The sequence below is a fragment of the Hibiscus syriacus genome, unplaced genomic scaffold (genome assembly GCF_006381635.1).
Source record: "Hibiscus syriacus cultivar Baekdansim isolate YM2019G1 unplaced genomic scaffold, ASM638163v2 tig00111392_pilon, whole genome shotgun sequence".
NCBI lineage: Eukaryota > Viridiplantae > Streptophyta > Magnoliopsida > Malvales > Malvaceae > Hibiscus > Hibiscus syriacus.
The window spans coordinates 4,307,342-4,327,608 of record NW_024063078.1 but is presented as its reverse complement, the minus strand read 5'-3'; the positions used below and the strand labels follow the sequence as shown (position 1 = coordinate 4,327,608).

General features: G+C 37.2%; 1 protein-coding gene and 1 pseudogene across 1 annotated transcript; both read right to left on the bottom strand.

Moving 5' to 3' along the window:
* Nucleotides 1–2,158: 2,158 nt before the first annotated feature.
* On the bottom strand, nt 2,159–5,988 carry LOC120160436 (protein NLP4-like). The gene is made up of 4 exons (XM_039170855.1): nt 5,031–5,988; nt 4,490–4,537; nt 3,441–4,401; nt 2,159–3,333 (listed from the first exon to the last, which is right to left on the bottom strand). The coding sequence occupies exons 1-4, from the start codon at nt 5,919–5,921 to the stop codon at nt 2,453–2,455; spliced, it is 2,781 nt and encodes a 926-aa protein (XP_039026786.1). The 5' UTR covers nt 5,922–5,988; the 3' UTR covers nt 2,159–2,452.
* Nucleotides 5,989–16,804: 10,816 nt separating this feature from the next.
* Nucleotides 16,805–19,298, bottom strand: LOC120160246 (annotated as a pseudogene).
* Between the last annotated feature and the right edge of the window lie 969 nt (nt 19,299–20,267).

Below are 20,267 nucleotides of genomic sequence, written 5' to 3'. Positions count from 1 at the left end.
ACTGAAAAATACGGGAACACACGAATCATACACCCGAGTTTACACGAAATGGACTACGATTAGGCACAGGAAAATCACGAAAAAAAGGGGGAAATACCTGAATCAGAATCGACGGGGAAGGTTTCACGGCCAACCGGTGTTGTCCAGCCGCAATCCAAGTCAACTGTGCTTTCCCGGAGAAGATACGCCTTACCACGGCCACGAATAACCGAGCACAGTGGCGTAAGAGATAGGTTGGCTAGCCCGAAGCTCGCAGGTTTGATGATAACCCGCTCCAACGACGGTGGCTGCGAACGGGGTGCGAAGGGTTCATGAGGAATGGCCCGCGAACTTACCTTGATGATGAATGACGGCGCGACGTTGAAAAAACTCCACGAACGGCGCTGCTATGGTCTGAAGCGAGAAGGCCGAAAGAAGAGGAAGAATGAACCAAATCTGCATTTGGTTTCACTATTATTGGATAAAAAGGTCACGTGTAATCCATTGTTTTTGGAATTTTCAAGCAAATTATTATCTTGGCCCTTCAAGGTTCTGACTTATTCCATTGTGACCCTTCTTTTTTGCATGAAAAATTATTTTAATCATTCTAGTTTACCCCCTAACTTTTTATTTTTAATTTTGCAGTTCATTTCTATTACTAATTTAACTCATTAAGTTTAATTTGTTTTAATTTGATCCTTTACGTTTTTTATTTTATTATTTTTAATTTTTTTTCTTATTCATATTTTTCTTTATTTTGTTGCTTTTGAAATTTAACTTTTTTAAAACATTTTTAATTATTATTATTTTTTTGTGTTCTTTGATTTTTTTTATTCTATTTTTATTTACTTTCCTTTGACTTTTTTTCATTTTTCTTATTATTTATTTAATTTGTATTTAATTTTTTTTTATTTTCTTTTCCTCTTGATTTATTATTTATTTATTTTATATATTTTTTTAAACATTTATTTATTTATTTATTTTTTGTCTAACGTTTCTATCTTCTAAAGGTCTTCATTTAAACCAATCAAATGTAAACAATTCGAATCGAATACTTTTAAATTTTAATTTTCGCAAATAAAGACAACCGACAAATTAATTGGTACCGAAAGGGCGGTTCAAGGGTGCTAGTCCTTCCTTGACCGTAACCGACTCCTGAGCCCGACACGTTTCTGGTAAAACACAGATCAGATAAGATGGTGTCCGATCAACCTAAAACTTGTTTTTAAATGATCGGTGGCGACTCAACCCAATCCACATTTTTCAAGTCGAAGCCCAATTCTGGGTTTAACCGAAAGACGGTTACGACACTCCTCAATAATTTTTCGATATGTTGCAGAATCGTAAGTTTCCTGTGCTCGGTCGAGATGTTCTTAATTAAGTTGATAGCTTCTCTATTATCTGACTCTAGAATCACTTTTCTTTCTCCCCTTAACCAAGCGATTCTTAAACCTTCATGGATACCCCATAGGTCTGCTTCCAAAATAGAACAGATTCCTATTTTTTTCCCGAAGCCCCAGCGCCATTCACCATTACAATCTCTTGCAACAACGCCACACGTAGCTTCCCCAGTGCTTTGTCTTTTGGTTCCATCAGTGTTTATTTTGCAGAAATTGCTTGCTGGCTTTTTCCATTTGAATCGGGAATTAACTCTAAAATTCTTGCTGATAGGATTAGTAGAACCCGAACTCTGTATTTCTTGGGTAAGTCTTTTTGCTTGTATGAATTTAGATTTCAATATCTATAAAATTATAGTGTGATGATCAAGCTACGCTTCACATTGTTTCTAGTCCAATTTTGTATGAACAAACAAAATACATTGAGATTGATTATCCTTTTATTCGTGAAAAAAATTAACAAAGTTCGATCATTATTAACTATGTGATGGAGAACAGTTGGAAGATATTTTGACAAAAACTTTCAACGCGGATTGATCATCTATATAATAATACTATGGACATAGTTAATATCTATGTTCCAACTTTAGGAAGTGTTATATACATATACTAAATATTAGGGTTAATATAAATTGTGTTTTGTATATGATATTATATAATTAATGTAAGATTGTTTTATATATTACAAGACCTTTATACTTGTATATATATCCATAACGTTTACGAATAAAACACAAAATATTATTCCCTTCCTACTATTTCTACATTACCATTATTCCTTTTGACAAAGCAGCTTTTGCTGCCCTTGTCATCACTAAAATATACAGCAGAACTCATTCTGAGAAGGAAGATTTCAAACTGTCTGCAGTCGGCAGCTACTGAGGTACCACAGTGGTAACAGACAAATTGCTTTCATGGCATTCACAATGAACTCCTTCGGCAGTGCACCGCATCCAAAAGCGTTACCGTCACCAAGGAGCATTAAGGTTTCTGCTCTCGGAAACATCGAAGTAACATTACGGGCACAAGCGAGACCGAAGAGAGAATGCAATCATATACATCGATGCACTCCTTTGTCAAGGACCGGTGCCCGAAAACTGGTCCAAATGATGACGAGAGGGTTGCAATGAGAGTTTAATTGTGTTGCCCTGCGACGATCCGCATACATCGATGCACTCCTCCAAATCGTCGTCACATGTTAATAACACCCACTCGGAATCATCATCCATGTACCTTAGATCAAATCTAGTTATATCATCCAAATTAAACCGTTTTGTAATTTCATGCAATAAATCTTTAAACCACCATTTGCTCTGCATGCGGAACCGGATCTTCTCATCTCCATACGTTACCTTTACCCTTTGAGCTTCTAAATCTCGAGTGATTAGACTAGCAGTCTTTGATATGAGTTGAAGACTGTCAAGGTTAACCTGTTCCTCAAGAGATACAAGGCTCTGGGATCTTGGGAACAGCTTCAGTTCTTCTTGATTTAAGGCATGCAACTCTACATTACTTTTCACCCTTTTCAGCTCACTGTTCCCAGAGCTGTCTCCAATTTTAAGCTCTTCATTACCAGACATGTTAAAGTTCGAAGGTTGATGTGTTCCACTGGAAAAGCATCGACTCGAACTGGAACTCTGACTACACGAGGAGGAAGGTGAATTTGAAGTAGCAGCTTGGGACACAAAATTACCACCCTCGGGCTGTACCCTTATTTGCTTTGGCTTATCGATCCATGGTGAGGTCGATAATGGACTGTTTCCTACCAATTTTGGAGAAGCCAACTCGGGAAAATTTGCATAGAAGTTACTAATATGAAAGGCACCAGAGGCACCTTGTACCGAGTCGATGACGTGTTGGAGTTTCTGCAAGGAGTGTCCAACTTTATTGATTTTTCGAGACGGCCAGCGTTTTATTCCGTGTTGCCTACAGATTCTTTTCAAGGTTGTGGGACACACTGAAATCGAAGAAAGAACAGGAGAAGTCGTCAAATTATAAGAATTCTTTCTGAAACACATTCAGCTGATAAACCGAATAAATTTAGCTACACGGAATAACACTTACCACCAAGGCCCTTTGCTGCATCTTTTAGGCTTCCGGCAAAATATTGGCGGAGAACCTGCAAAGTGATTGTTTTTTCTGCCTTGCTACGCCTCTTCTCTCCTGTTTTTACCGTAGCCCTACTCGAAAAGTTTATCTCATTAAAAGCGGAATCTCCGTATTCAACACTTTCTCTTAGGCTAATATGTTCTTGATGCGGCTTCACATCAGATAGTTTTTCATCCGACATCACCCTTGGCTTTTCTTTTTCGATTATCAAGGCAGTGTCGTAACTCTGTTGGACCTTAGTGAGGCAAGATGAACTTTCTTGAGAGAACATTTGCGAACGGTGAGTGTACTGCCCTTTCGATAACTCTTCTCTAATAGGTATGCCATCCGAAGGGGCTACAACTTCACTAACTGCCAAATCGGTTTCTTCCTCTAGCTCCTTATCCGTCACAACCCGTAAACTGCAACATACTTGTTGTATAATGAAGGATAGCGAATTAAGCATCTTCCTTTGTCCCTCCGGATCTCTGCAATGCGGGGGTAAAAAGAACTCCAAGACAAAGTCCGCTTTGCTGGTGTGAATGCATCTGAAACGTATCGCAACAGCAGCATGCAACTTGAACATCATTGCATGGTGAGCAAGAGGATATTCGGTCTTCTTAAAGGAAGTTATGTCGGGCCAGAAGCACGGCTGGTTAGTCATGAATGCTCTCCCGACAACACCCTGACCTTTTAACAAGTGATGCTCAGAGCAAGCCTCGTGAAAACCCCGGATATTAGGATCAGCAACACAGCAAGCATCATCCACCGTGGACACGCAATGAACATAGTTCTCGGAGGAATGCCAACAACCCTCTTTCCCTTGTTGGACACAAGAAACCCAAGCCTGAGCTAGCGGTAATCTGTGCGTCTCACAGGCACACCTTAAAAGTTCTTTGATCTCGGGTAAGGCGGCTTGGTAGCAATTATTGTAAGCCTGATAAAACATAAATCTAACCCGTAAGTGCAAGAACAAGTTCCGAACTCTTAGCAATTAAACGTATTCCGTAAACGCGATAACTTACCTTCATGCTTTGAGTGCTAGAAGCTATAGAACTCCTAAGGTTGACAGCCTGCTTGCAAATAAAAACATGATAAGGAGCAATTTCAGGACTTTGAACTGCATTCTCTAAAATGCAGTTATAAGCACAAAGTTAATCACAGCAGCTTACGACGACTACGAATGAAGAATTACGAACAAAGTAACAGAAACAGATCGAAGTTTTCATTTATTTCTTTCGTAAAGTCGGGAAGCAATTAACAGCATCCAAGACGGCACTAAAAGCTATCAATAAGCAATCTATAGTGTGGAAGGAATGAACAGTTTAATACGAGACAGCACTAAAAACTCAACGAGTTTTCAAGCAGGAAAAGAAAAGTTCATTTAAGAATTCTATCGTTAATCACATGAAGGAGATTGAAAATTGCAGTAATCATTCACCATCACTTGCAGTAAAGCTAAATTAATATTCATTAACAATTTTCCGGTACTAACATAAAGTTCGTTGAACAAGAACAAAGTACACAACAAAACAATAAGAAAAAAATAGGTATAAGGAAAAGGACCTCTAATGCTTTGCAAACACTTTCGAGCTCAGATCGAATCTTGATTTTCTCGGTTGTCATCACGACTTCAATAACGCCCAAGCAAGTTCCACTACCTTGTTCGAAAACAGGAAGGGCAAATGTTCCGCGGACATCGTGTTGTTGAGCATCATTCACTCTCATATATTCATCGCTTTTAAAGAATCGAACATCGGGAGTCCACTCCGGTGCCTTATTCAAGAAAACCCGACCAGGCAATCCTGCAGTGTCCTTGGAATCCTCCTCTGCTGGAAAATGATATTTGACGGATATGTTCCTATAACTTGCAAGCTTTTGGCTGTTCGGATCGAGTGAAAAGGGTTGCTCACTGGTTGTTAGAAAGCGTCTACCTCCTCTATTTACAGGCAACCATAGTTGTACAAGGACATCTTTTTCGTTCGCAGAAGCTTTAATATAACCAAGTGATTGAATTAACCTCTGCATAACAGAGGTTGCTGGACCTGGATTAGTTCTCGGTCCAATCCACCATCGTTGACACGACTCAGAACCGTCGGTTGTGCAATCGGTATGCAGACTGTGACATTGGCTAAATTGAGGAGTGACCAAACTTTCCCCTTGAGCTTCATTCATATGTGAACTTCCAGACAACAATGATCTTTGATGCTCTCCTAGGTTATGTATTAGACAGAGGCCACCACCCGAATCGCCGACATTAGACTCCGAATTCGACCATGTAAACAAAGGATCAAAGAAATGATTTGAAAAGGATAAACTAGGATCAGCGAAATCAGATCCCGGTGTTGTCTCCAACCAGCATCCATCTAACAATAATTCATCCATGAAGTCGAAGTCCATGGCTGAATCCGGCGGTCCGCCGATCATGGCGCCAGGTGAGAAAATAGCATCCTCCATTGCACAAAGATCCCCTTCGGTATGGCCTAATGTTCAACTATAAATTCGACAAGAGAAACTTTTACTATCAATTCCAGGTCTTCACTAGATAATCTGTTGACAATAGATTGACCAAATATGAAACAGATCAAATACTTGAGGAACACAGACTTGAGAAAAAGATCATAAGAACCATGAAATTTTCAGAAATTTGAAACAGCAAAATATTAAGGCAAAGGATAAGGAATAATCAGTGTGCTGTTCAGCATCTAATATCAGTCCACTCCCCCCCCCCCAAAAAAAAATACAAATCCGCAGCCGAGAAAATAAGACTGAGAATCAATCAAAAGGAGAAATCCCAATTTGAGGAGAACCATATTTCATGAAGCAACTTCAGAAAACGAGAACAAAAGAACCAAAAAGAACCCCACTTTTCCCACTTATTATTCCCAGCTGGTCAGCTGATATACTGCACTTTTGATTCAAGATTCTTGTTTTACCATACAGAAAAAAAGGGTATTCTTTTTCACCATAAATCCATATTATCAGAGCTAAGCAATCTGGTTTATGGAGATTAAATCCAAGGGATTTACAGTTCCTTGAAAGAAAAAAAAGGACAAAAGACAGCAACTCACGATGTTTGGATAGGTAATACGTGGAGATTCTTGAAGATACCCCAAATCTCAAACGGGATATTTATTTATTCATTTACTTATTTTGTATTGAAAGTTGAAATAGTAGTCTCAAAGTGAAGATCTGTCTGAAGAAGCAGGAACAGGAAACGTTGAGCAGCAAACAAAGAGAGAAGATCTCATAAAAAAAAAGCTTGTTGAAACAGGCTGTCTCTGTTCAAAACTCCCCTAGATGAGAGCTGTTAAGCAAAAAAGATTAAGACAGGAATGATTCTGGGGTTATTGAGGAGGAATTGAAGATTCCGCCATCGAAGGGCATTGACCCCACGTCAGCTAAACGAAAATTCTCTGTACTTTGGGCCTTGATACAAAGTCAACTTTTTGGAAGCCCAGTGGTGGAGAAGAACACCACCAACAGCTATTGACTAACCTGCTTTGCTGATGCTATCATGCTTTGGTTAATAAATAATAATGGAAACAAGTGGTAAGATTTTTTTTAAATGGTTGTTTTCAGAGTGTGTACCACTTGAGATGCTCTTTGTTTAACTTCTCCTCTCCCAGCTTCCTTCTCTTGCCACAAACGTAAACAATTCATTTTAATTGATTCCGTAAACAACTGGTGCACGATGACTCGCTGACTCAGAGACAAAGAGGTACTGTCCCAACTTGTGAGGTTAAAATTCCCAGTTTTAACAGTATGTTGTTTATCTTTCACGTAAAACATTGTTATGTTGAAAAGGTGAATGAATGATGCTCAAGGCTTTTTGATCCGGGACAAGGAAACCCGCCAGCCTCCATTTTACTTTCGTTTTCATTATACAAGGACAGGGTCAGATTAAGTTAGATTTTCAGTTCACTTTAATCCGACCTGAAAATTAAAACGCTTCATTCACATCCGATTTAATATGAATTTAAAAAGATTTCATCCAATTTGATTTTTAAGTTAAAACTCGTATTCAATCTAATCGACTTAACTTAAATAAATAAATAAATAATTTATTTTTATTATACCAAAAAATAATTTAATTAAAAATATATGAATAAATTTTAAAATTGATCTGATACCTAATCAAATTTTTTTTTAAAAAAATTAACCTAATCCAATTTGGAGTCAAATTTTTAAAACAAAAATTATTTCGATCGAATTAAATCAAATCAGAACTCGTTTGAATTCGAATTAAAATGCAACATGAAAACATCATGCCGTAGCCTTCTCCTCTCTTTTCATTTTCATTGCCTTTTTTCTTCTCCTCATAAAACTGTTTCTGGTCTTCCCCGAGAATTAAAATTATTATTCTTTTGGTAAATCCTTATTTGCAAATTGGAATCTCAATCTCGATGCATGAGATTAGAGATTCATATCAGTCTCGTTAAAATAAACACTCTGCCTTAATACTAAGAAATTAATAATAAATAAAAAGGGTATTTTTAAAATTATTATTTTTGGATACACACAATCTTTAATCAGTTTATGACTTAAGAATGGTTCTATGCGAGAATAGATTGATAATGGTGGTCTTGCGGGGCTGATGTGTATAAAAAGTAGGAATATTCTACTTCTCTATTTTACTAAATAAATATTAGGGTAAACTACACATTTAATAATCCAAATAATTTGGAGTTTTTTCTGAAAAATCACCGATGATCGGTATATTTATCGATCTAATACCAGTCAGATTATATTTTTCGATCTAACACCCGTAGCAGTAAAGCGTGCCCCCTGCCCCGTGCTATATGATTTGGCGCCACGTGGGGTATAGCGCGCCCTCTGCCCCGCTATACACTGACATGGGTATAGCGCAGCCCCTGATCCGCGCTATACGCCACGTAGGGGTATAGCGGGGATCAGGGGCCGCGCTATACCTGGTTATCTGACACGTGGGGTATAGCGCGGTACATGGGGCGCGCTATACCTTTAATTACCCACCCGTTCACACCCCAATCCTCCCTATAAATACCACATCCTCAATCACTTTCATCACACCAAATTCTCTCAATTTCTCTCAAATACTCTATCTGTTTAAGATATATTTTATAATATTTTTAATATTATGTATTTAATTTATTTAATATTTTACTAATATAATTCTTTTGCAGATATATAATGGAAGGTTGTCTATTTCGCTTGGATGGAAATCATATATCTCGACACTTTGCTGATACGGTAACATTTTAACGTTTTAATTTAATTTAAATTATTAGTAATAATTAGTTGATTTATTTAATACATGATTATTAGATTAAGAATTAATTTTTATAATTATTTATTTTTAGGAGAAGGATCGTGTATTATATCCTTTTATTATGAATCTTAAGTTAGTGATACCTAGTTGTGTCTTGCTGTATTTAGTAGAGGCTGGATTTGGTTACATAGGTAGATATCAGGGTTACTGTAAGATAGAACCAGACTTTATTTCTGCCTTAGTAGAGCGGTGGAGGCCGGAGACCCACACATTTCATCTTTCGTGCGGAGAGTGCACGATCACGCTTGAGGATGTTGCTATGTACTTGGGGCTTCCAGTGGATGGAGATGTGATATCAGGGATAACTTCCGGTTCTTGGACTATTTTGTGTCGGGATAATCTAGGACGTGTCCCGGAAAGTTTTATCGGAGGTAGGATACCGTTAAATTGGTTAGATGCCAATTTTCGGGAGTTGAGCGCAGACGCCTCTGAGGATGAGGATAAGATGTATGCACGGGCATGCATATTGCAGTTGATAGGAGAGTTTCTGATGCCAGACAAATCGCGCAACCTAGTTCACTGTATGTGGTTGCGACATCTTAGCGACTTTCGTCTCGCCGGATCATTCAGTTGGGGCTCGGCAGTTTTGGCTTTGTTGTACAGAGAGATGTGTGGAGCCACTGACTACAGGCATAATGCTATCGGCGGATGTCTCCTACTGCTGCAGTCTTGGGCATGGTATCGATTGCCCTTTTTATGTCCCGTTGTGAATAACCCATTCGTATTTTCACTACTTCTGAGGTAATTATAAAACTGATTTTGTATACTAATAATTTTATACAGCGTATAATAATTTTTTTCCTTGAATAGGTGGTCTACTGATAGGAAAAATCATCAGGAGCTACCTGATGATTTAGAAAAAATTAGGGTGTTAATCGATCAGAAGGCTGGCACACAGGTATGAATTTTAATGTTTAAAAATCGATTTTAGATTATAGTTATATAATTAGATTATTATTTTGATAAAAATTATATATTATTTATTTTAGTTTGAATGGATGTCATATTCTACTGATAATGTGAGGGCGATGATTCCACCTGAGTTGAGGGGTCCATCAGATGTTTGGATGGCGATGGTCCCTCTGATCTGTTATGCGACCATCGAGTGGCACTCCACTGATTGCGTGCTCCGGCAGTTTGGTTGTTTTCAACCAATTCCGGAAGCACCTCGCAATATGGACGAGTTGCATAGCTTAGATAGACGCGGCAAGACAGATACAGATTGGCTGGTGAGGCATCATGAGTGGGTCATGTTGTGGGAGGATCGACATCGACGCCTTCCACGTAGAGAACCCATTTTTACTGACTTCTTAATGTATGCTGAGGATTATTATGAGTGGTTCAACAGTAACGGGAAACCGTTTCTACTTCTCGAGGATGCACGAGGGCATACCTTTCCACGACATCGACAGAGACGTTCACCGACACAGCAACATCATCCCCCGACTCGTGGACGGAGAGCAGGTGCTTCCGGTTTATCCTCAGCTGCACCAGCAAGACCTTCACAGCAGCCACCGCAGCCATTTATAATGCCGCAGCCATTTATGATGCCGTCATCGCCTTTCCATTACTAGATGCCATCGTCACCGCCTTCACCTGGTTTTATGACCCTCCGCCGCCACCGTCACCGTCACAGTCACAGATGACCTCTCCTTGAGGCTATTATGGGTCTATGTTTGTAGATCTGACTTGGGGTTCATATGCTGAATATTTGGTGGGTTCGGCCTCATCACCCATGGCCGCAACACAGACACCTCATGTACAGTTTTCACACTCAGCGATGTTTGGGTTTTCCCAGTTTTCGCAGGCCGGTGGGATAGTCAGTCATACACCTCCAGGGTTCTTATTCTATGGATGTGCTTCATCGACATCAGCTCCTCATCAACCTAATGTACCTGCTCAGGACGACGACGACGACGATGATGACAGCGAGGAGTCAGAACCAGTGACACGAAGAAATCCTCCTCGAGACTGACAGCCACCACCCTGCGGAACACATTCGCGACGTAGACATCGATAGATTTTTTTTATTATATTTGTATTTACTTTATTTTGTTTAATTGTAATTTTTTATTATTTCTCATTTAATACTTACTTTATTTTGTTAAATTTGTTGGACTTTTTTTAAATATATTTCAGTTAATTTTGTTTATTACCATTTAATATCAGTTATTATAATTTGGTTATCATTTACCATTTAATTCTTATTGTAAGTTTGTTGTATTTAAATACCAAATTGTTATTATTTTGATAAAATTTAATGATTGTGTTCGTTTTTTTAATCTTCATCAACAATTATCGAATGACATTAACTTGAAGTAAATGCAAATTAAAATACAAGAATTATTATTTGATAAACAAATACATCATTTCCTCATCAATTGTTACTTGATGACAACATAAGTGGACATGTTTTTCTAGTGTGTCATGAGTTTCTACAATGCCCACATCTTCTATCTTGTCTAGATCTTTCTCGAATATCCATATCGCAATGAATTCGATTAGATTTTGGACGACCACGCTCCCTCAATAAAACTCGGATTTAGTACAATCGGAAGCCAATCTTGAACCTCATCAGGGTCTTTGTCATTACCTATGGGGGGAAACTCAAATTCGTATACCTTAAAAACTTCAGATAGTAGGTATACGGGATCCACAAAATGGTTATAGTCTTGACGTGTATGCGAGCAAGCTGCTATCACATGAGAGCATGGATACTTCAAAGCTTGAAAAAACCCGCAGTCGCACGTTCTGTCCCTTAGATGTACTCTTAACGACACAGCTTCAATCCTTTGAAGAGGTTGCGGCAACTCTGTGACACGAAACATTTCATGCCTTCTAGAGAAGCTTGTTACAGACTTCCATTTGATGCAACAATTTTTTTCCTGTAGATATGCAACTAATCTAGGGTGATAAATATGACCGCCTTGCATCCAGGTTTGAGCTTGTCCCCCGAGCTTCGCAAAAATTGCCCCCAAACGAAAATATGTAGTTTTTACCAAAGCCGCTACAGGTAAGTGATGTGCACCCTTTAAGGTTGAATTGATTGCCTCAGCCAAGTTGGTCGTCATGTGTACATATCGATATCCACCATCATATGAGTTCGTCCATATTTATTTATCGATGAGGCTGATGTAATCGTATCCTTCCTCGTTCTTTGCCCGTAAATCTTGAAGCATTGATTCAAACATTCGAGGAAGTAGTTCGTAACCTGATAAAAAACTGTATAACTTACTAACTTTCTTTCTTTGCAAAATTAAAATGATCAAAAAATGTATAACTTACTAACATGCTTTCACTTACCCATGCCCGTCGATCTGGACCACAGGCTTGTAGTATTTGGCAGCATTAACGTACTATGGTAACTCCAAAAAACCCGGTAGAATTGGCTTCGATCGCGAAGAACTCGATCATTATGGTATGCATAAGAGGTTTCGAAGTCCACAATTGTTCCAGGATTCAACGTCCACACCAGCCTAAACCAACCTGAAAGTTCGTTGTAAGATACATCTCATTCGCCATGAAGTTTGACATTGATATTTTTTTTTTGCCAACCAAGCTTTTTTATAGGAGACAGTATACCCATACTGCGATTGTATAGTTGAAATCAACACTGCAACAACTATATGAGAGCTTGTTTTTACCATGGGAATGATGGCTTGTCATATCATTTCAGAGTTCAAGTTGGGATGATATTGGTTGACCCCTCCAGCACAACATGTGTGAGGACCGTTGTATACTGTTAGTTCCCATATGTTGTTTTCGCTCTTCATTTTCGATACGCGAACCATCCAATTGCATCCGTTTTCGCGTCGGGCACAATAACATACATATTTTTTGGTCGTCGATCGGTTGACTCTGGACTGAACAGAATTACGGATATTGTAATTTTTTATAGCCATCATCATTTCTTCTTTGCTTGAAAACTCCATGCCTAAAGATAACTCACCATTATTTATTGATGAGTAATATCCATAGTCACCGAGATGAGGCATATCCGCAAATTCTGGCCCGTACATTGCACCATAATCAGCTTCATACATGTGTGCAGGAGGGTCAGTTTGTGTCACATTTCCTGGAACTTCATCTACATCATCATCATCGGAGTTGAATTGCGGTGGTGATTCTGGGTGAATGAATAGTCCGGTCTCAGCACCATCCGCACCAGGCTCACGAAGTGGTTCTTCTGATGGATATGATGGTTCCTCCGGTGGAGATGATGGTTCCTCCATGCGCTCCACATTTAGGTCGAAGAACCTACTACTTGCATGTCTTCCCCTTGAACTAGAAGGCATATCGACAAAGAGATCGAAAAAACTCGCAGTCGAATGCCTCCCCCTGGAGCTTGAAGACATCGTGTCAAATGAAAACTCCACAGATTGTTGCGTCGATGACATCTCCATATTAAGGTCAAAGAAATTTACAGATGAATGTCTTCCCCTTGAACTGGATGCGGTGTTGTCATACGGATTGTTCGTGGACCCACCTAGGTACATATCGTAAGGAGTTGCGGATGAATATCTCCCCATTATGACATTAAAATCATTACACATTACTGTAGTCGGGCTGTCAACTTGATCAACTTGTTCAGCCAGCCCATAGTGGGAGCTTAATGATTGACCCCGAACAGTACGCACTTGAACAAAATGTAAATACATCTCAATAGCGACGTCTGAATAATTACTTTGAGCTTTAACCATCATTTGAACATCATCATAGTTCGAAAGTTCGAACATTGTATAAGTTAATGGCAACAATGATGTTGGAAATCTGCACTACAACGACAACATTCTTCTTCTACTTCCAACATGAATCTTCCTCGAAATCTTCGTTATTAGCTCCTCAAGAGTTATGTTTCTCTTGAATGATATTTTAACACGCTCATTTGATACGAAAACAACGCCGATTTCATCTTCTCGAATGTCACCATCATAATAAACAATAGCTGAAAATCGCGCCATTCTTTGAGTTTAAAAGTGCGGTAATATTATATCTGCAAAAAAATTAACTAAAACAAACCTGATTAAATAAATTATATATGAACGAAAATATAACACAATAAATTTTTTACACATCAATGTAAATAATTTAAATAATATAATTTTATATTATTACCTACACCGCAAAACTATTTCGACGTATGCTCCCGTTTTTCAATTTTACAAACATAAAAATTAATTGAAAATAATAGTATAATATTTTTTCAAATAATGATAAACAATAAGTATAATTAAAAATTAAAACAAAATTACCTTATAACGAAAAATCGCACGAACTTCTAAATCAAATATGAGAAGATTGCCAGAATTATTACTCGTTGACGGAATTGTTGAATTAATTTATAAGTTGAGAGGAGAGATGCGATGAGTGTATTTATAACCATATAAGGCGCGGTACCTGCACCGCGCTATATGTAATTATTAAGATAAAAGATATAGCGCGGACCAGGGACTGCGTTAAATATAATTCACCCCTATGTGGCGTATAGCGCGGCCCCTGATCCGCGCTATACCCCTACGTGGCGTATAGCGCGGATCAGGGGAGCACTATATACACGTGTAACCCATGTCATCGTATAGCGCGGTACAGGAGGGGCGCTACCCCAAGTGGCGCCAAATCAGCATATACGCGGTTCAGGGGCGCGCTTTACTGCTACGGGTATTAGATCAGGAAATATAATCTGACCGATGTTAGATCGGTAAATATAACACCGGTGATTTTTCGGGAAATACACCAAATAATTTTCTTAATCATATATAATATTATGTTTTAATTTTATTTTAATAATATATCGTAAAAAAATTAAAAAACTATCGTCATGACATTTTTAACTTTTTCCAATGATGACACGACATTATCTTATGATAATACATAAAAAATATTATTAATTTTTGAACGGTGAATTATCAAAATGAAAACAAAACATAACGTCAATTCTGATTTTAAAAAAATGATTGAGTGACTAAAATGGATACACTCATATAATTAAATAACTAAGTATGTACTTTATCCTAAATATTAATATGGATGCTCACCTCAGCTAAACTGTTTTAATGTTGGCAGAAAAATTTCACCGGCAGCAATCTTAATATACGACTAAAGAAAAATATTACCGGTTTTGTTATTATTATTTTAACAAAATCATTAAAAAAATTGCCGAAAACATTACTATTTCTATCGGTTTTGTTATTATTGTGCGCTTTACCGATTTTGTTAACATATCTAGTAAAATATTATTAGTTTTGTTATTTTTTTACTGGTTTTGTTATTATTAAACATTTTACGAAATTTTTTAAAAAATATTAATATTTTAGGTAAAAATTATAATGTTTTAGGTAAAATTTTTTATTGATTTTGTTAAAAAAATAATAATAAAATTAATAACGTCTTTCCTTAACGTATATTATTACTGTCGCAAGGTATAACTTCCATGTTGGCTCTTAGCCAGTTACCGTAGCATGCTTTCTTTTATCCATCTATTTGTTTATTATTTGTTATGCTTCATCTTATTATTACTTTAATATTTTTTAATATATAATAATAATGATAATAATTAATATCCAAACAAATAACTAAAAACGTATAAAACTATTAAGACTTTCAAATATGGTTAGTGGAGAAAAAGATTTATGATTAATTTATCAAATTTGTTAAGATGCTTCAAAAATTTAAACCTAATTATTTTTATTCGTGAATTAAAAAACTTTCATCTATTTATATATATCTTGAATAATAATTATATTTGAATTACCAATCAATTAATTCAAATTAAATAGTATAAATATTTATTATGTGAATGGTTTTTAAATTTAATTTATAATATTTAGATTTAAACTTTAAATATTATTTAAAAATTTAACATTTTATCTCATTTAATCTATAAATCAACACGTAATCATATAATGAACAATAATTCTATATTTAGAAGTAAAAATCTCTAAAATTCCAAAAGTTTTATAAGCATTTGTGTCTATCTCAGTTGGTAGAGCACACAGCTTTTAACCTTGTGATCGTGAGATCGAGTTCTACTAAGGGCAATTAATATCGGAGGTATTTTACGGAAGTTGCTCTCAACCTGGCGTTAGAAACATCCTACTACCCTACCTTCCCCTTATCTCATTACATATGAGAATAGGATCAGCTAATTTTTATGTGTCACCATCAGTAGTTTACATTCCTCCAATACATTCAAACATTGTGGTTTGAAAATGGTGAAAATATTTGTTAACAATATTAAACGATAAATTTTCGTCAAGTATTACTGTTTTTTATTGTTTGATGAGATATTTAAAAACATCTCTAATTAGTATATAAATAATTAGTGGGACGAGAATCGGAAGCGAGAGCGTAGCCGACTACTGGGTCACAGACAAGTTATTTTGAGAGCTGAGAGCAGCAACTTGGAAGATACGTCCAAGAAACGCGCTTGGTGGGAGAGTGTGACACTGACATATTCTATTTTTTTACTGTAACCAGATAACCTAGCCTTTGTTTATTGTGTAAAGTAGCCTACACCCTACTTTAGTTACTACAACTAAACTGAATAGCCATCATCGGTTAGGTTTAATTTAATGGTTCACCAATCATCCACACGGATCTTGCCTCGGTTTCCCCCTTCTCTAAACCACACTCTTGAAGTTAACTATAAAAAAGTAGCATCACAAGCCAAATTGGATCCTACTTGTAAACAAAAGATAAAGTTCCCGTGATAATTCTTTTTCATCAGCAAAATTTGATTGCATATTTTATTTAAAGAATATTAAATATTTTACCACTAAATTTATTTAATAATTTTTTAAAAATTATTTTTAAAGAAATTTATAACAGTTTGGGCAATTGATTAACCCTTTAAAACAATCAAAATTTTCTCTAACTCGTGATTTCGTCTCTTAAAATTTAGGATAAAATACATATTAACTGCTAAAAACATACATAATATTATTTTTTGATTTTATTTTAATCATCTATTATTAAAAAAATTAATTAAATTACTGATATGATATTTTTTTATAGAAAAATCAACAATGACAGGCATGGATAACTCTCATCAGTAAGCTAATTCCAAAAGAATTAGACCTATAAATCTCGCATGGATACGTGTAATTTGAGAAGAGCACGGACGGCAAAGAGTGTTTTTACCTGAGACCAGTATGAGATTCATATGCTGCGGATTTCACGAGTTATGAGTGGATCAGACAAGGCGTCAACCCAGCGACACAGCACGACGAATAGGATCGGTAGGGAAGTAATTTATCTGAAAAGGAGCACCACAGTATCTGATCAGAACTCTGGCTGTCATCACTTATAGCATGTATTAAGTATATACATATATATTAATTCAACACGTGTAGACATTCAGCAGTTAGTTATTGTGCTAGGAGAAATTAATGGAAAAGAGCCAAGTACCCACTCATCCATGTGCGTGAAATTCATAAAACCTTCATGGTGATTGTTGTGATGAGCACACTTGGGAGCATTTGCTGGGGGATGCAGATAGTTTGGTCCAAGCCTGTGCCTCTGGGTGTCGGCATAGGAGAAGATACGAGTCTGGAGCAACTTATCATCTGAGTAGTGGATTTTAGGAACCACAATGGCAGGGCAAAAAGCAAGCTGCTCATTTTCGGTAAAGAAGTTGCAAATGTTCTTATTTAAACCAAGCGACCAACAAGCTGCAGGGGCAAGATGTCCTCAGGCCAGGTCTTGGTCACATCAAGGGGGTCAAAGTCAAATCTGTCTTCATGGTCGGGATCTTTGTCAGGATGTAGAGTTTCCACTCAGGATAGTTGCCTGCAGCAATTGAGTAGATCCTGAGTGGCATGGCTGTGATTGGTTCCTCCAACCCTTGATTGCCTCTTCTTCCAGCAAGCATTTGACCCCACAAGTGGGCTTCCAGTGGAATTTCACTTAGTGCTTTCCTAGCCTTGTTAATCAGAGTGTATGTGTTTACACCAGAACCTTCCATCAGTTCCATGTGTCTGTAGTCTTGTGGAACAACTACACCATCAAATAGGAAAGTAAACATATGCAACCTCTCAGGTTGGTGCGAGAAGAAGTCAACGATCCTCCAATCCTCCTGAATGTGAGACCTAGGGTTGGGCTTAAGAGCGCGGATCATATCAGGGAATTCCATTCCATCACGAATAAAGAAGACGGGAAATTGTTTCCCACTAGATCAAAAATACCCTGGTTCATATTAAAAGTTCAGAACAAGAACATATCAATACATTGGCAAATAAATAATATTTCAAAAAAAGTTTAATGAATGAAAACTCAGCAATTTATTCATGAACTAAGCCTTATACCAAAAGAGGACAAGTACAAAATGTAATCAATAAGCAACACACACAGAGCTATATATCTTTATCTTCAAAGTATGTTTTAGCTAATAACCAAAGTTACAAACTCTCTAAACATCTTTTTCCTTTACAGTTTACAATGCATCAAATAAGATTACTGGCAAAAAGCAGGTAACAGATAAACTCTTACCTCTCGAGGGTAAAACTTCACTGCAAAACCACGAGGACCCCTCAGTGTTTAAGGGCTTCTACGCTCATGAATGACAGTTGAAAAACGTACGATAACAGGAGTTTGAACTCCAGGTGCTCGCAGAAAATCTGCACACGTAAGGTGAGAAATGTCACGGGTAACCTCGAAGAAACCGTTTGCACTGGCTCCCCTAGCATGGACAACACGTTCAGGAATTCACTCCCTGTCGAAGTTGGCAAGCTTTTCCACCAGATGACTCCTCAAGGAGGGTTGGACCTGTCAAATAGAACGATGGGATCCAATTTGTCAACAAAATGTGTTAAAAAGACAAAACATTAGTCAAAAAAGTTTTAACATAGTCTTCAAGTACGCCAATTTCAAACCCCAGCAAGGAAGGTTTATTGTTTAACTATATGATCAAATACACAACATAAGCACACTAAAATAAGGATGCTGAATATGGCAAATTCCTCGAAAAGAAATCACGACTAATAAACTGTCAGTCAAGTAGTTCATGAGTTTCATTATAGGAATAAAAAATCAGATACCTCTGGGTCCAACAGTGAGTGATGAATTGTTATTCCAAACTGGAGCGCCAGAATTGGTTGTCCAGAATGGAGGGTTGAAAGCACTTGAAGGACTGTGCTGCATCATCCAATTTAGTATACAAAAAGAAAAAAAGAACGATTAATCACAAACTACAGATAACTGCAAAGAAAAATGAAAGACTTCGAAATATGCAAAAAGAAAAACTAGATTAATCAATAAATTATCGTTACAAAGAATCCTATTCGAAATAATTGTCAAATAAATTTCATCATCCCTCATCTAATTATAACAACTCAAGATAAGAAACAAACTAAAGAACGCAAGAGGAAGTAAGCAATGCTTCGGTACAAAGATCGTCGAGGATCAAAGATGGAGTAAAGCACATAATATTCAATTAGATCAATCAGAAATAATAATAAAAGAGCAATTGATTAATAATTAGTATAATAAGATCAGAGAAAAGATAAGAGTACCTTGTAGGGATCCATAACCGAAGGAAGGAAGAGGCGAAGTAGACGAAGAGCTTGAGACGAAACGGAAGGGTTGCTGTTTGGTAATATTATGTTATAAGGTGAACGTGGCTCACGGTCCCTCGTTTTTTTCTGAACATACAATTAGGATGGCAAACGGGTAAGTCGGGTGCAGATACCCTCCCCATCCTATACCCACCTAACATGTTTTAATCTATCACTGACCCATCATCCATGATAGGTACAAATTTTTAAATTTACACTCGCTCAGATTAATACATTTTCAAATTCATCCCCACACCCACTATCCACTAGCGACATATTTATCTAGACCCGCCTGACAGTAAATTAATGGGATGTTGGAGTTGGTTCCCAGACGTTCGTATGGGTAGCACATGCTTCAATTTGTCAGAGGAGTAGCTCTACGAATGTATGGAGACAGATTGTAGGGAGCATGTAGTCGCAGAACTGGATTGTTGAGTTGCTTTCGATGTTAATGCTCATAATGCGCCTAATATGGATTTTGAGGGACTAAAGAACATGAAAAGTGATGTGGTTAGTGGGATTATGAATTTAATCAAAGAGCCGAATATTTCCCTAATTAAAGACCAGATTAAACACTAAATATCCTTAATATTTGGTTAAATTATATGTTATATATTATACAATATTAAAATTTATAAATTAGTCTATAAAATTACACCTAAATTCATAATGATCCAAAATTTAATAGATATTTAGTGGGCGGCGGATGTGGGGTGGCGGATGCGGGGCGGGTAATGTCTCAAACCCATTACCCGCCCACCACCCACGGCGGGTACCACTTTATAAATCCACACCTGCCCACTACCCGCTAAAATTATACCCATCCCCGCTCCAATTGAAGCGGATGCGGTGCGGAATCTACGAAACTGTACCCGTTTGCCATCCCTACATACAATAATTAATTCATTATTGTGTAAATTATATTGATCCCTACTGTTCTTA

Excerpts from the sequence above, each read along its gene's own strand:
- LOC120160436 (XM_039170855.1), bottom strand. The coding sequence starts at position 5,921 with ATGGAGGATGCTATTTTCTCACCTGGCGCCATGATCGGCGGACCGCCG. Across the intron at positions 4,538-5,030 it reads GTGTTTGCAAAGCATTAGAG|GCTGTCAACCTTAGGAGTTC; the intron begins GTCCTTTTCCTT and ends ATTTGCAAGCAG. Across the intron at positions 4,402-4,489 it reads CTAGCACTCAAAGCATGAAG|GCTTACAATAATTGCTACCA; the intron begins GTAAGTTATCGC and ends ATGTTTTATCAG.